A 14,398-nucleotide genomic window follows, 5' to 3' on the forward strand; every position below is an offset into this window, starting at 1 on the left:
CAGTAGTAGAAGTATTCTGCGGCACCCCTGGCAGTACTCACGTCACGGCACCCACTTTGAGAAACCCTGCCTTAATAGTCTTACCTGGTCTAGTTGTGAGTCTAAAAGGCTGTCTTGGTCGAACATATAGGATGCATTGTCCGGACCCAGCAGCCTGCGCGCCATACGCTCCTCGTAGGAGAGTTTCTGTTGGGAGGGAGGGAGCCATACACACTTTGAATAAACAGTCAGAGCGCACACGCACGCACGCACGCACGCACGCACGCACGCACTCACACACACACGCACGCACGCACGCACGCACGCACGCACGCACGCACGCACGCACTCACACACACACACACTCACAAACATACACAACCTATGCTGCTCATTGGGCTCAGAGTTGGCATGTCCACGTACTAATTTATAAGCGACTTTGGCCTTCGTTTTTGTCATATAGAGTCACTTGAAAATATTGGTAGTTGCGGGTCACGTTTTTTTCTTTTCTTTTTTAGTTGCTTTTGTCTAATGTTGTTTAAACAGGCAATTGTCAAACATTTTCAGGTCAAATGAATTATGTAAAAGTAATGACGCCACAAGGGGACGTCATGACATTTGGCAGAGACGTCCACTTGGACTCCACTTGGAATTATATGGGACACAACAGCAGTGGCAACACACAAATGTGTGTGGGAAGGAATTAATTGGCACTAAATTGACACACACACACACACACACACACACACACACACACACACGCACGCACGCACGCACGCACGCACGCACGCACGCACGCACGCACGCACGCACGCACGCACGCACACACACACACACACACGCACACACACACACACACACACACACACACACACACACACACACACACACACACGCACACACACAGGGGACATCGAACCTGACTGGTCCTTCTCCTAGCCTCCTTGGACTTGAGCTTCTTCTCCAGGTCTTGGATCAGGGCGTCCTTGGTTCCCTGGATGTCATCGTCTGAGCGGGCCGACGAGGGCCGGGGGGCCATGGCTTTCTTCAGGATGGGCTTGGGAGGGCTGGGGGTCCGCACATGAAGAGAGGAGTGGTGGTGGGGGGGGAGGGGGGGGGGAGCAAAGAGGGTTCAATATTGAAAATCTGTGGGTTTCCCCTTTAAATTGTCACTTTAGAAATGTGCAGATACCCTCTATATTTTCTTATACTTCATGTTGGTTTGTTTACTGTTGAGTGAGAAAACAATGTTGCACATTAAAGGAGTAGTTCACCCCCAAAATGACTTTTTTTCTATTGATTACTTATGCCATGGAGAGTAGAGTTCAATAATATTTTTTGTTTTTTGTCAAATTCCTAAGACAAAAATTTGATTCGAGTAAATTTACCCCCATTGATTCCGGATGGGGACCCGTTTCGAAACGGGTCCCCATCCAGAACAAATGGGGGTAAATTTATTGTTATCACATTTTTGTCTTGGAAATGCGACAAAAAACTATTATCGAACTCTACTCTCCATGGCGTGACTAATCAATAGAAGAAAAAAAAACATTTTGGGGGTGAACTACTCCTTTAAGTTAATCATCTGGGGACCCTCCAAAATAATGATTTTGAACCACTGAACCACTGAACCACTGAACCACTGCCTTAACTCACATGTTAGGTGAGGCCTTGTAGCCGGCGGGCAGGGAGACCACTGCAGGGGCCACTCTGTTCTGCTGGTGGGTGGGGAGGGGCTGGGGGTAGGAGGAGGAGCCAGGAGGAGGAGGAGGCGGGGCCCCGGGGGAGGCCGGCGAGTAGGGCGCGAAGGAGGAGGGGCCGCCACCGGGCAGGACAGAGCACAGGTAGGCAGCGGGCGCCGACCAGCGGGCGTCCACGGGCGAGGTGGGGTTGGCGGGCAGGGTGGCACTGCCCAGGCCCATGGCACTCGGCATGCTGACGAGGGAGAGAGGGGAGAGAGATAGAGAAGGTTTATTAAAAGTGGGGAAAAAAAGAATAATAATGACTTTTTGGTTAACTGCAATAGTAGTCTGGGATCCCTTCACTTTTCGGGGTTTTATCCGGTCGGGAGCGGAAACCACTCTACGTCATGTTGTAGTTCTCAAAGGACTACAATTTGGCCGGAAAGATCAAACCGGATTCAGTTTTAATCCAAAAATAATTCCCGTGCGCTCAAGGACATACTTTAAGGGCCTACCTAAAACCCTTGATACGGCATAGTTTTGCTTTTGGAAAATTCGTTTGGTATATGCATATTTTAGTCCAACTCGTAGCGACTGGCAACACTACACTAGGCTACTCGAGCATTTTAATAGGGATTGGGGAAACAAACGAGGGGAACCAAAACAAAGCGACGCCGCTTCTTCTGCTTGTGGTTTCTGCCTAGACCGGATCAAACCGCCCGTTGTAAACGATCACCAGGCTTTCCCCCAAGAAAGCCTGGTGAGCCGAGGTTACTGCAATAGAGGTAAGAACGGGGCCTTGCAAAACTCAATCTTTTTAGCGAGGGTTCTGTGTGAGGGACTGAGGGTTCTTGTGAGATGTGTTACTAGACACCTTTACAAACACATTGGTGAAGAAAGGTTTTGGTAGGGAATTTATTCCCAGATTGGAACTGACTATTAAAAGCTAATCAAAACTTCAAACTAAACTCAAACTAAAACTACCTCTGTCGAGGTGCTAACTTGCGCCTGGTGAACTCGTGGCCATGTATGGCCTACTTGTGCGCCAGCGAAGTGTGCAAGTACAGTACTGCGATCAGTGCTGTTCGGTGCTGTCTGTCTGCCGAGGTGCCAACTTGCGTGGTGATGTCACCAAGTATACTGGTCCCTGATTGGCTACAGGCAAAACACAAACAGAGCTCGCACTTGTTGGTGGTGATGGCACCAAGTATGCTGGTCCCTCATTGGCTGTTGATGGTGACGTCACCATGAATGCTGGTCCCTGATTGGCTACAGGCGAAACACAAACAGAGGACGCGACAGAGGACGTGACAGAAACCATGAACGCAGTACTTGCGCGCTCTGCTGGTGCAAGTAATAATAAAAACACAAAGTCAAAAGGATATCAAAATTAAAAACAAATACAAAATGTAAAAACATCACCTGGGGGTGAGGGTGATGGTGGAGCGCATGGGTGCGCTGCGCGGCAGCGGCGAGACGGTGGGGTGAGGAGGGGGGGAAGGGAGCGAGGAGCTGGGAGGATGAGGATGAGGAGGGGAGAGCGCAGAGGAAGTGGGTAGAGAGGTGGGGGGAGAGGAGGGGGTCTGCTGCTGCTGCTGGTGGTGGTAGGAGGCCGGGGTGGAGATGGGAGAGCTCAGGTTGGAGGAGGAGGACGGGGAAGACCTTCCCCCTGTGGTGCCGTTGGCCTGTATCTGGATCTGGCCTTGGCTCTGGGTGTTGGTGTTGGTGTGGCTCTGGATTTCGCTCTGGCTCTGGGCCTTGGTTTGGCTCTGGCTCTGATGGCTGAGACTCTGGCTCTGACTGAGACTCTGGCTCTGACTGAGACTCTGGCTCTGGCTCTGGCTGAGACTCAGCGACTGAAACTGGTGCTGCGTCTGTGTGACAGAGACAGGGTTGTAGCCATAGACATAAAAACTGGACTCTGGAGAGAAGACAGGCGGGTGGCAGCGTGCACACGATTCGTTCTGTTATTTAGCAGCTTGTCTAAACGTTCTATTCATTTTTTTCAATCTATAACTAAATATAGACGTGTTTCTCACCTACAGCTGCTAATTAAAAAGTTTTAATTTCCGAATGCGCTCCTGTCCTGTTCAGCCAAGACTAGTGGAGAATTGAGTGACAGGTACCTTGGACACACTCCGTTTTACAGATAAAAAAGCTGCTTGGTTTTTTAGTTTGCTTTATTTTTTTCTAGCTTGATTTCGGTGTGAATGCAGCATTACAAACACTAAAGAAACTATAAGATTCTGTGATGAATATAGGCCTATTGCCTATATTTTCTTTTTTCTTTCTTTATATTCTTTTTTTCCAGTACTGTAACTGCATTTTTTCCTGTTATTTATATTTGTAATGTTGATATTTTGTCAATTGAAAAATAAATAAATACATTTAAATACAAATATAAACCAATGGGAAGAGAAATGCCAGAACACTCTTTACTAACCTTGGACAGCGAGTGACTCTGGGTGGCAGATTGAGACACAGAGTGACTTTGAGACAGGGACTGGCTTTGTGCCGACGCCGTTTTCACCTGAGCCGACGTGTCCGCCAGACTCTGGGTGTTGTAGGCGAGGCCCTGGCTGCTCTGGGCCGCCCGGCTCTGCATGGCGCTATCCGGGTTCTGTTTGGGTCAAAGTCAAGTCCAGTCCATTTCATTCGGTGGTGTAAAAAATTACTCACATTTCTTACTTAAAAAAAGTAGCAATACTCCAATTAGAAATACTCTTCTAGTAAAAGTCTGGAATTCCAAATTCCCTTGAGTAAAGGTACAACAGTATTGGCATCAAAATGTACTTAAAGAACCAAAAGTAGAGAGTACTAATTATGCAGAATGTCCCATTTTACAAGTTTTCAAAAGTATAAAAATGTATTAAAATCTTTTGAAAACAAGCTCTTGAGGCTATTTTCAAAAGGCCGAAATGTATACAAAGCTGAAGTGGCTACTGTATGTTTTGTAATATAATACAAATCTACAAAGTAACTACTAACTAAAGTTGTCAAATAATTGTAGTGCGGTAAAAGTACACTATTTGCCTCTGATGCATGTACTGTATGTAGTGGAGTAGTTAATTAGTATTGGAAATGCTCAAGTACAAATACCTCAACATTGTACTTAAGTACGGTAATTGAGTACATGTACATTTATTACTTTTATGTAATTTTATTTATAAAGCAAAACATTTTACACATACACCATAAAAATACAAAACAAGTCTACATGCTTTACGACATGTCGCAACCTATTTTGGTCTCATGACATGCAGCCTTCCAGACAAGACATGCTGACTTCTATGGAATCCAAACGACTGAAATCAGCCACAGCGACGGAGAACTTTATCCACGTTGGCTTCATTTTCAAAAACCGGATCCTCCTTGCCAGCCCGTGGCTGGATCAGGATGCCACTACCTACGGGTAGGACTGTCACGGTTATGACATTTTACATGACAGTTATTGTCCCACAAATAATTGAGATTAACGATTTTATTGCAACGATTTTGCAACCCATTTTTCACCCAGTGCCAATTATCTAATGTAATCCTGGGCACTACACTCCCTCTGCCAACCTGGGGAGAGCAACGGACTGACCTCATGCTTCCTTCTATGCATGAGGAGTCCAAGCCGCTTCTTTTCACCTGACAGGGGAGAGATTCCCCGGCTGGACGTAGCGTGTGGAAGGAACACGTTATTCCAACCAGTTCCTTTCCCCTCCATCGGCGCCCTGGCTGGCCAGGGGGAGGCAGTATAGAGACCAGGATTACTGAATGTATTTTGTGAGGGTACCTACCCTAGGGGACACAGGGAGAACATGCAAACACCACACAGAAAGGCCCTTTCGCCAACCCCACTGATGACGCGGAGTAGAGAACACGTCCCCCAGCGCCTACAGCGCCCACAGCGGTGGGGGTGCTGTTCTGAGAACAGCGCCCCCAGCGAAAATCGAACCCAGGACCTTCTAGCTGTGAGACGACAGCGCTACCGACTGCGCCTGTATGAACATTTCTTAACATGTAAATGATTGTGACGATTAAGCAAATATTACTTACAGGTGCGGCGGTGTCGTTGTGGCGGTCCTGCAGCGCGGCCTCTCTCTGCACGCTGTCATAGCTGGGGGCCTGGAAGGAGGCCTGTGACTGGATGAAGTGGCGCGGCCGCGCGTAGTTAAAGGCACTGCAGGGGAGAGGGAAGGAAGCAGGGTTGTTTCTAGCGTCCTATCTCCATACCGTCGTTGACGGGTGGAAACCTTGCATGTCCAAAACCTTCCTTTTTTGGTTATCTTAAAAACGATTTAAATGGACCCGTACTTGGTTCCATTTGTACACTCTTAGGAGTTACAGACACTTTTGGAACCCACTGTGTAGCAGAGTGTTTCCAGTGAGCCAACATGCATAAATATCAGCACCCTGACTCTGTTGGACCAGAATGGACCAGAGCCTTAATCAGTATCATTGGCAACACCTGTGAATCAAGGAGGTTAATTACTACAAGACCATAGAGGTAATATATAATATAGAGCAGACGGCCCTGCCCCCAGCTATTCATTACAATGCAAGTTGCTCAGTGGCGCTTGAAGCACCCAGAAGACTGGCCAATTTTGCGGAAGTGTTGAGCAGTGAGCACTGCAACGCACCAAGCAGGCGCACTAAGGAAAGCAGACAGTATTAGCATAAGCATGCATAGTATAGCTTTTAACTGCACTCCCAGGTTTGAACACCAGGGTAAGGGTGCTTCAACGTTCTACCGTGGTTCTGGGGGCTTGGGACTGACAGGTTCATACTGTACTGACCTGGGAGGGAAGGCACTGGGGGTGAAGGTGGGGAGGTCTGACAGGTTCATACTGGCGGATCCGGATTGGGATGAGGAGGACTGAAGAAGACAAACACAGAGACATACATTTATTGCTCCGAACATGACCATTGCTTTTGCTCTTATTTAAACAGGTCATAGTTTGTTTTGGTAGGCGGGGATGTTTTTGGCTGGTGAATGCTAACGTGGTGAATGTTAACCTGGTGAATGCTACTTGGCCTAAACCTAACCCTAACCCTAACCTCAGTAAAACCAGTAAGACTCCCTAATCGGGAGATAAGCGACCGTCAGGTCACATGTATACACAAGCCCCGGCTCTCCCGGACGCTCCTAGCCCGAGTTACGGCATTTTATGTGAGCTGCAGTGGAGGGGGTCCTCCACTGGGGGCGTCACCACTTTTGCATCCGTTCTGGAGCAGCAGGAGTGGGTGGTCCCCGGGAATTCCCCGTGAGCAGCCCCGTTGGGGTGGTCATTTGGTCATTTTTTCCCATTTGGTCATTTTTTACACTTGGGGGTCCCCCAGGGAGCTGGGGGTCCCTGGAGCTCCGGGGTCCTTGGAGGTTGTAGTTTGGCAGGTAAGGAGTGTGTGTGCAAAATGTGGCATGGATGGGGGCAACGGTTGTGGAGATATGAGCAGGGCAAAAGTGTGACGTGTGACTCACGGATGGACATTTTTTTACACCTGGGGGTCCCCCAGGGACCTGGGGGTCCCTGGAGCTGCGGGGGTCCTTGGAGGTTGTAGTTTGGCAGGTAAGGAGAGTGTGTGCAAAATTTGGCATGGATGGGGGCAACGGTTGTGGAGATATGAGCAGGGCAAAAGTGTGACGTGTGACTGACTGACTCACTCACTCACTCACTGACTCAGGGACGGACAGCCGGTGGAGGTTTTGGTAGTAAATGCGACCTGACGGTCGCAACTATGCCTAAACCTAACCTGGTGAATGTTAACCTGGTGAATGCTACTTGGCCTAAACCTAACACTAATCCTAACCTCAGTAAAACTATGCCTAAACCTAAACTGGTGAATGCTAACCTCCCGACGCTGGTGAATGCTAACCTGTTGAATGAGGTTAGGACTAATTGTGGGCATTCCCCTGAAGGAGGCACCACTTGTGCCCAAAAACGAGCGCTCCTGGTCTCAATCTCACTGAATATCAAAAACAGTGTGACATAATACATTTCTTAGTTATGTAAACACAGGGCAAGGTTACATACTCTGCCTTTTAGGTAAAAATTATTCCATCAGTGGTAGTTTCAGGCCAACAACAGTCTAATTCATACATGGGCAACTGGCGGCCTGGGGGCCACATGCGGCCCCCACCTCCGCTTAATACGGCCTGCGGGTTAATACCGGAATACTGATATATTATTGATTTCAGCTGTTACAATTCCAAACATGACCTGCTTTAATTCTGTCAGTCTATATTAGTAACTTAATGACTAGTATAGTAGTATTAAAATGTCTTATTTTATGTCCAATGTATTTGTATTTAGGTTCATGAAGTTAACATGAGTACGGTATATAACTAAATGCGTTTGAAATTAAATCAAAATGTTACATTTCAGGATTCCAATTAAAAAAAAAATAATAATAATTCAGGATTCCAATTCAAAAGAAGCTAAAATAGCCGATCTACAAGCTCTGCTATTTTTGCTTCTTTTGTATAAGGTACTAGAATGACAAAGTACGTAGGACGTAGCAATATGCAATGTGGCCCTCTGGAGTGAAGGTGGAAATATAGTGGCCCTCGCCATCATCACAGTTGCCCACCCCTGGTCTAATCCTTACGGTGAAAGTGTGCTTGCTAGGAGTGAAGAGTTTGGGCGTGGCGGGGGCTTTGTCCTTTGGTTGCTCCTCCGGTGGAGGTGGTGAGGGGGGAGGGGGGCTGGGCGTGAGGGTGCGGGCGGGGGTCTCCGGTGACCGTTGACCCTCGGGGCTCAGGGCGCTCTCCTCCGGGGGCTCCTCTTCTTCAGGGGGCTGGCAGGCTGGCAGGGGCTCTGGGAAGCTGGACCACACGCACGCACACACACACACATACGCGCACACATACACACACAAACACACACGCACGCACGCAGGCATGCAGGCACACACGCACGTTAAAACAGTGGTTCCCAAACTTTTTAGGCCATTACCCAAAAGAGAAATTAAACATTCGCTCGAATATGTTTTTTATTTATTTTTTATTTTCAAAAAATAAATGATACATTTAAAAATGTTTCCATCTTTTGAAATGTTGTATTTTTTTTAGTAAAGGAAAATGTGTCATCATTGTAAAATGTCATAATCGTGACAGCCCTATCATTGTAAAATGTCATAATCGTGACAGCCCTAGCGAGCGCTCGCCAAAATTGTGTTTTTTTGGTGGTTTACGATAGTGGCATCAGCACCTTGTCGGAAACTGTATTTACTAACATTGAAATACATAAATGAATAAACATATTTCCGGTACATTTCAGGTGTCGGGGAAGACACCCGAGAAGAAAGAGAAATAAATAAATAAAAATATTTCCGGTACATTTCAGGTGTCGGGGAAGACACCCGAGAAGGAAGAGAAAAAAATAAATAAAAATAATAGCGATTAAAGAAGTTGTCAAAATGTGGAATGGTTATTGTGGAAAATATACCTGTGAAAGATTACAACACAAATGTTTAATTGAAAGAGTAATTAATACAAATTGATAAGCAGATCATCGATAATATACTGTGTATGTTCCAATGTTAATGCCAAATAAAGAAACACCCACCAGCCCCTATAGTTTACCTGTCACGAACACATGCAGACCCTTCAGCCAAGCCACGGAACGGACCCAACCTCCTTAGCCCCACACCACACGTTAAAGACAACGTTGGTCCCTGCCAGTGTGCTGTTTACTTCCTGAAGTGTCTCCAGCCCATAATAATAATGAGCACCAAGCTTGGGCACTCCAGTCTAAACTCTTCTACTGCCTAGGAAGGAATGTTGTCACCATGGCTACCCGGTTGTTGGCCAGCTAACTCGGCCCATGACTATTACAGGGGCCACATGACAATAGCGGAGTCTCTCTTTCCCCTCTGTCCCTCTCCATCTCTCTCTCTCTCTCTTTCAGTGTCTCTCTCTCTCTCTCTCTCACACACACACACACACACACACACACACACACACACACACACACACACACACACACACACACACACACACACACACACACACACACACACACACACACACACACACACACACACACACACACATACACTGTTTGTATTACTATACTTGCAAGGCCATCAACATTTCAGCATGCTCGATTTTATGAATGGCATTTTTGCAATATCCTGCCATTGTTAATCCTAACCCCAAAGCTGAAAATAGCTGATCTAAAAGCTCGTAAGGCTGCTGATGCGCTTTGTGAGCTTGTAGATCATCAGCCACTACACTGCCACTACACCAGCGCAAGTCTAAATCGGGCATCATGCTCTAACCCTTTAACCCATTAAGACCTGAGGCCGATTCTATGAATGCCATTGCCGTATTGCCCAAAACCGGGAATAGAAATAGTTGAAAGCGTCTTCCATTGTGCTAGTTGATCCTCGAGTTTGTAGAGCTGCTATTTTGAACCATTTATGACTTTTTTTCTTTTGACCATTCATGAAAAAAACTATTTGGAGCATTGTTGCCGGTAAGTGACGTTCCCAAAGAAGCAATGCCCGAAATATTGACCTGTGAGGTTTCAACATTATAATGGATGGTTGGAATGCCTTTCAGCTTGGTCTCTGAATGATCTTTGGGGACAGTCAGTCTCCCACGGGACAAGGTGAGGTGAATAGGAGGGAGGGACAAGGTGAGGTGGAGGGATGTGGTTTGACAAGAACGGTCTCTTTTACAGCCAATACGTCTTGAATGGAGACAACAGTGTGAACACTGTCACTGTCTCTGACCATGTACACACACACATGCACGCACGCACACGCACACACACACACACACACACACACACACACACACACACACACACACACACACACACACACACACACACACACACACACACACACACACACACACACACACACAGACAGACAGACAGACAGACACACACACACTCAGTAGTGGAAATAACTAACCAAGTACATTTACTGTGTACTTAGTACATTTACTGTGTACTTACTACAATGTTGAGGTATTTCTTGAGGTACGCCCGAACAAAGCCGGATGCACCACAGAGGATTCGAACCCACAACCTCTGTGTTTATTTCCCATGTTCAATACTTTTACTTCTACTCCACTACTATACCTAGTTACTTTGTAGATTTTGATTATTATTATTACAAAACTATTGTAATAATATTTTTGAAAATAGGCGCTCTAGGAGCTCACAACGTGTTGCTTTGTGAAGCGTTGTGAGCTTGTGGAAAACTTGCAAAATTTGACATTCTGCATTGTGAGTACTTTAAAAAAAAACTTTTATCCCAACATTTTGTAACCCATTTTTTCACCCAGTGAAAAAATGCTGCACGCCTGGGGAGCCCCGGCTGGCCAGGGGGAGGTGGCATGGAAACCAGGACTACTGCAGTTTTTTTAGAGTATCTACCCTAGGAGACATGGGGAGAACATACAAACTCCACACGGAAAGGCCCTTTCGCCAACCCCACCTATAGGGTATGGGCGCTGATGACGCGGAGGAGGAAACGCAGCGCCCACAGCGTCCATTGTGAGTACTTTTACTTTTGGTAGCCTATCCACCTGTTTCCGCCACAATTTACTGTACCATTATTTGCGGGACACTTCCGGTTAACAGCAGACATACAAGCTCACATCGCGTCGCAGCCGCAGCCGTTGTGAGCTTGTAGATCACACTCGGCTGCGGCGCCGGAAGCTGCCTGCACCTTCTGCGCAATGCACGATGGGACTTTGGAAAGTTGTGGATACTTGAAGTATATTTTGATGCCAATACTTTTCACTTTGACTCAAGTAAATATACAGAACTAGTACTCGGAAATCCGCTACTGTAAGGAAACCGCTCCATTCCCATTGAAATGCATTGGCAGAATCGGGAATCCACAATCATATCTTCGTTGTCGGGTGAAAACCTTGTATGTCCAAAACCGTTTGTTTTGTATTTATAATTTTTAAGATGATTTAAACTAGTGAAAACAGCCGATCTACAAGCACACAACGCCTCGCGGGTGCGAGGCGTTGTGTGCTTGTAGATCGGCTGTTTTCACTACTTTTGTGCGACGGCCTTGTGTGATGAAGCAGTGACATATAGCAGTGACATATAGTTTGATGTGACTGACTACCCTAACAGATGATTTCTAAAATAGGATATTGATACTTTTACCTAAGTAAAAAAATAGTAATACTTTTACTAAAGTAAAAAACATGTGAGTACTTCTTCCATCACTGCACACAGCTGGTTTACAGTAGGTAGGCCTACTACAGTACCTCTCTTTTTACGACACTATTTATCAAAACCTTGCTGAGCCAGACAGTCGACTGCAGACAGATACAGATATGTCTGTGTTTGGCCGAGATACAGTACAGTAGCTGCCGTCCATTACTTTTATGTCCTTCTACCTGGAATTTGAACCCGGGTCTCCCGTATGAGAGATCGCATTTCTATCGCTGGACCAAGAGGCAATCCCCCGCGCTTATTGGAGGTATTGAGCTTATCCTGTCCGCTTCAGCAGTGGTGTAAAGTAACCAAGTGTATTTACTTAAGTACTGTATGAGGTGCAATTTTTAGGTGCTTGCACTTTACTCTAGTTATTTCCAATTTCCAATGCTTTTACTTCTACTCCACTGAATCTCGGATAGAAATGTTGTACTTTTAAGATTGAAATTGAATGAATAGTTTCTAGTTACTTTGTAGATTTTGATTATTATTAAAACAACATACATTAACCACTTCAGAACTAGGGGTGTAACGATACATTTTAATAGCAATTCGATACATATCACGAAACATGGTTGACGATACGATACATGGAAGATATTGGTTCATCCATGGCGATGCGATAGGATTCGATTCAATGATTTAAAATCGATATAGTAACTATTTAGTAAAGAAATTAAATCTGTGTGAAAGGTGTGGATAGTGCAGGTTTTTAAGGGAAACATGTATTATTATGGATATACTAAGTAACACAGTGATTATCTGCCAATTACATGGACATTGTATATTGACAAATCTGCACCTTGAGATGAACCCAGAGATTACACACATTTATCGATAGACCAGTGTAGCTTTAAGGAAAGGAAAAGTAATTAAACCCCTTCTTTTAATTTTTTCTTCTTAAAAATGCTAAATACAATGCACAAGTAGGTAGTATCGATACAATCGATTCTTTACACTGCCAATTCGATACGATACAAATTCAAACGATACGATTCGATTTGAGCTGTTTTCATTTCGATATACTTTGATTTTTTAAGTTAAAAGCGATATTTTATGCAGTTACTATATCGTTACACCCCTATTCAGAACATATATTCATTTCAGCCATTTGAAAATAGCCGATCTACAAGCTCACTTCAGCCCTATATACATTTCGGCCATTTGAAAATGGCAGATCTACAGTACAAGCTCACAATGCGTGGCGATGCGACGCATTGTGAGCTTGTAGTAGATCTGCTATTTTCAAAAGATTTGTATACATTTGAGATTTTGAGGTCGGCACCTTCAGGGGGTCCTCCTCAAATGATTTCTGGGACTCCCCAGATGATTAGCTTAATGTGCAACATTGTTTTCTCACTCAACAGTAAACAAACCAAAATACAACATAAGTATATCTAAAATGGACAATTTAAGGACTTTTAAGGCCTTTTTCAATGGTCCAAAACAAAAAAAATAAGACTATTTGTACGCCAGTGTGTGCATCAGTGCAAAGCTACATTTCTAATGTCTAACTGAGTGGGTTTGATAACTAGGCCTGGCACTCGTGTGTTCATGTGTGTGTGTGTGTGTGTGTGTGTGTGTGTGTGTGTGTGTGTGTGTGTGTGTGTGTGTGTGTGTGTGTGAGAGTTAAAGTGGGAACAGCTATATTGGTCCTGGAACAGCAGGTGCAGTATTTACTGGTGTACCCCCCCCCCCCCCCCAACCCCAACCCCAGCATGGCATTGTGGGTAGGTGTTGGTAGGAGACTGTCCTTTACACTTTGATACCACGGCAACAGAGGGGGCCACAGAGCTTCTGGGTTAGGCCTATTCTATCTATACATTTTACAATGAATGTATTTTTTGTTGTTGGGCAGAAACCTCTTATATTCTAACAGTTTTTTCGTAAATGAATGCCCTACTTGATCATAACACAGTGTCACACAACAGTAGCAGATCTACAAGCTCGCAGTAGATCTGCTACTTGTGTTATTTTTATATTTGAAACCCGAAAAGGACATCATCCAACAGAGACGTTATATACAGTATGCCTACTTGTACATCAATGTGAAATAATTAAGGCTGGGAATTTAACTGATTAATTGCGATTAATTAATTAGAGAAAATTAACGCGATTAAAATAATTAACGCATTTTAATCGCACTTAGTTTTTGCACCACAGAACCTTCAGTTTCGGGCATACCGATCATAGCGATGCACCAACCAAGAAGAGACAACAAATGCAAAGGGAGAAGTAGGCGATCAGAGCGCTTTGCTTGGACCAGTGGATGCGAAATTTAGATTTAAAAAACTCACTTGTTGATTCACTCGTACAACAAAATGTGTTTTACTTGAAAAAAAAAGGCTTTTCAGGTTAAATATCGTTGTGCGATTAACATGCGATTAATTGCGATTAATTAATCACAGAGCCTGTAATTCATTCGATTAAAACTTTTAATCGCATCCCAGCCCTAGAAATAATACATTTTACTATTATTATTATTATAATTTTTTTGCGGTGCTAACTCGTCTTACAACTGGCTTTGTCTGAATATCTGTGCGTGCGTCCTCATGT

At 45.1% G+C, this 14,398-nt stretch overlaps 1 protein-coding gene across 1 annotated transcript in view; it reads right to left on the reverse strand.

The window, feature by feature from the left end:
- myot (myotilin) overlaps positions 1-14,398 on the reverse strand; it is a gene marked incomplete at both ends in the record, with an annotated part of 41,642 nt that overhangs the window by 12,556 nt on the left and 14,688 nt on the right. The window contains 8 exons of the mRNA XM_080746616.1: positions 85-186; positions 899-1,046; positions 1,636-1,914; positions 3,084-3,535; positions 4,105-4,281; positions 5,706-5,829; positions 6,446-6,519; positions 8,256-8,472. Of these exons, the coding sequence (XP_080602742.1) occupies positions 85-186; positions 899-1,046; positions 1,636-1,914; positions 3,084-3,535; positions 4,105-4,281; positions 5,706-5,829; positions 6,446-6,519; positions 8,256-8,472 (1,573 nt within the window). The remainder of the gene's footprint in view (positions 1-84; positions 187-898; positions 1,047-1,635; positions 1,915-3,083; positions 3,536-4,104; positions 4,282-5,705; positions 5,830-6,445; positions 6,520-8,255; positions 8,473-14,398) is intronic.

The sequence above is a fragment of the Nannobrachium achirus genome (assembly GCF_963921795.1).
Source record: "Nannobrachium achirus genome assembly, chromosome: 17".
Lineage (NCBI taxonomy): Eukaryota > Metazoa > Chordata > Actinopteri > Myctophiformes > Myctophidae > Nannobrachium > Nannobrachium achirus.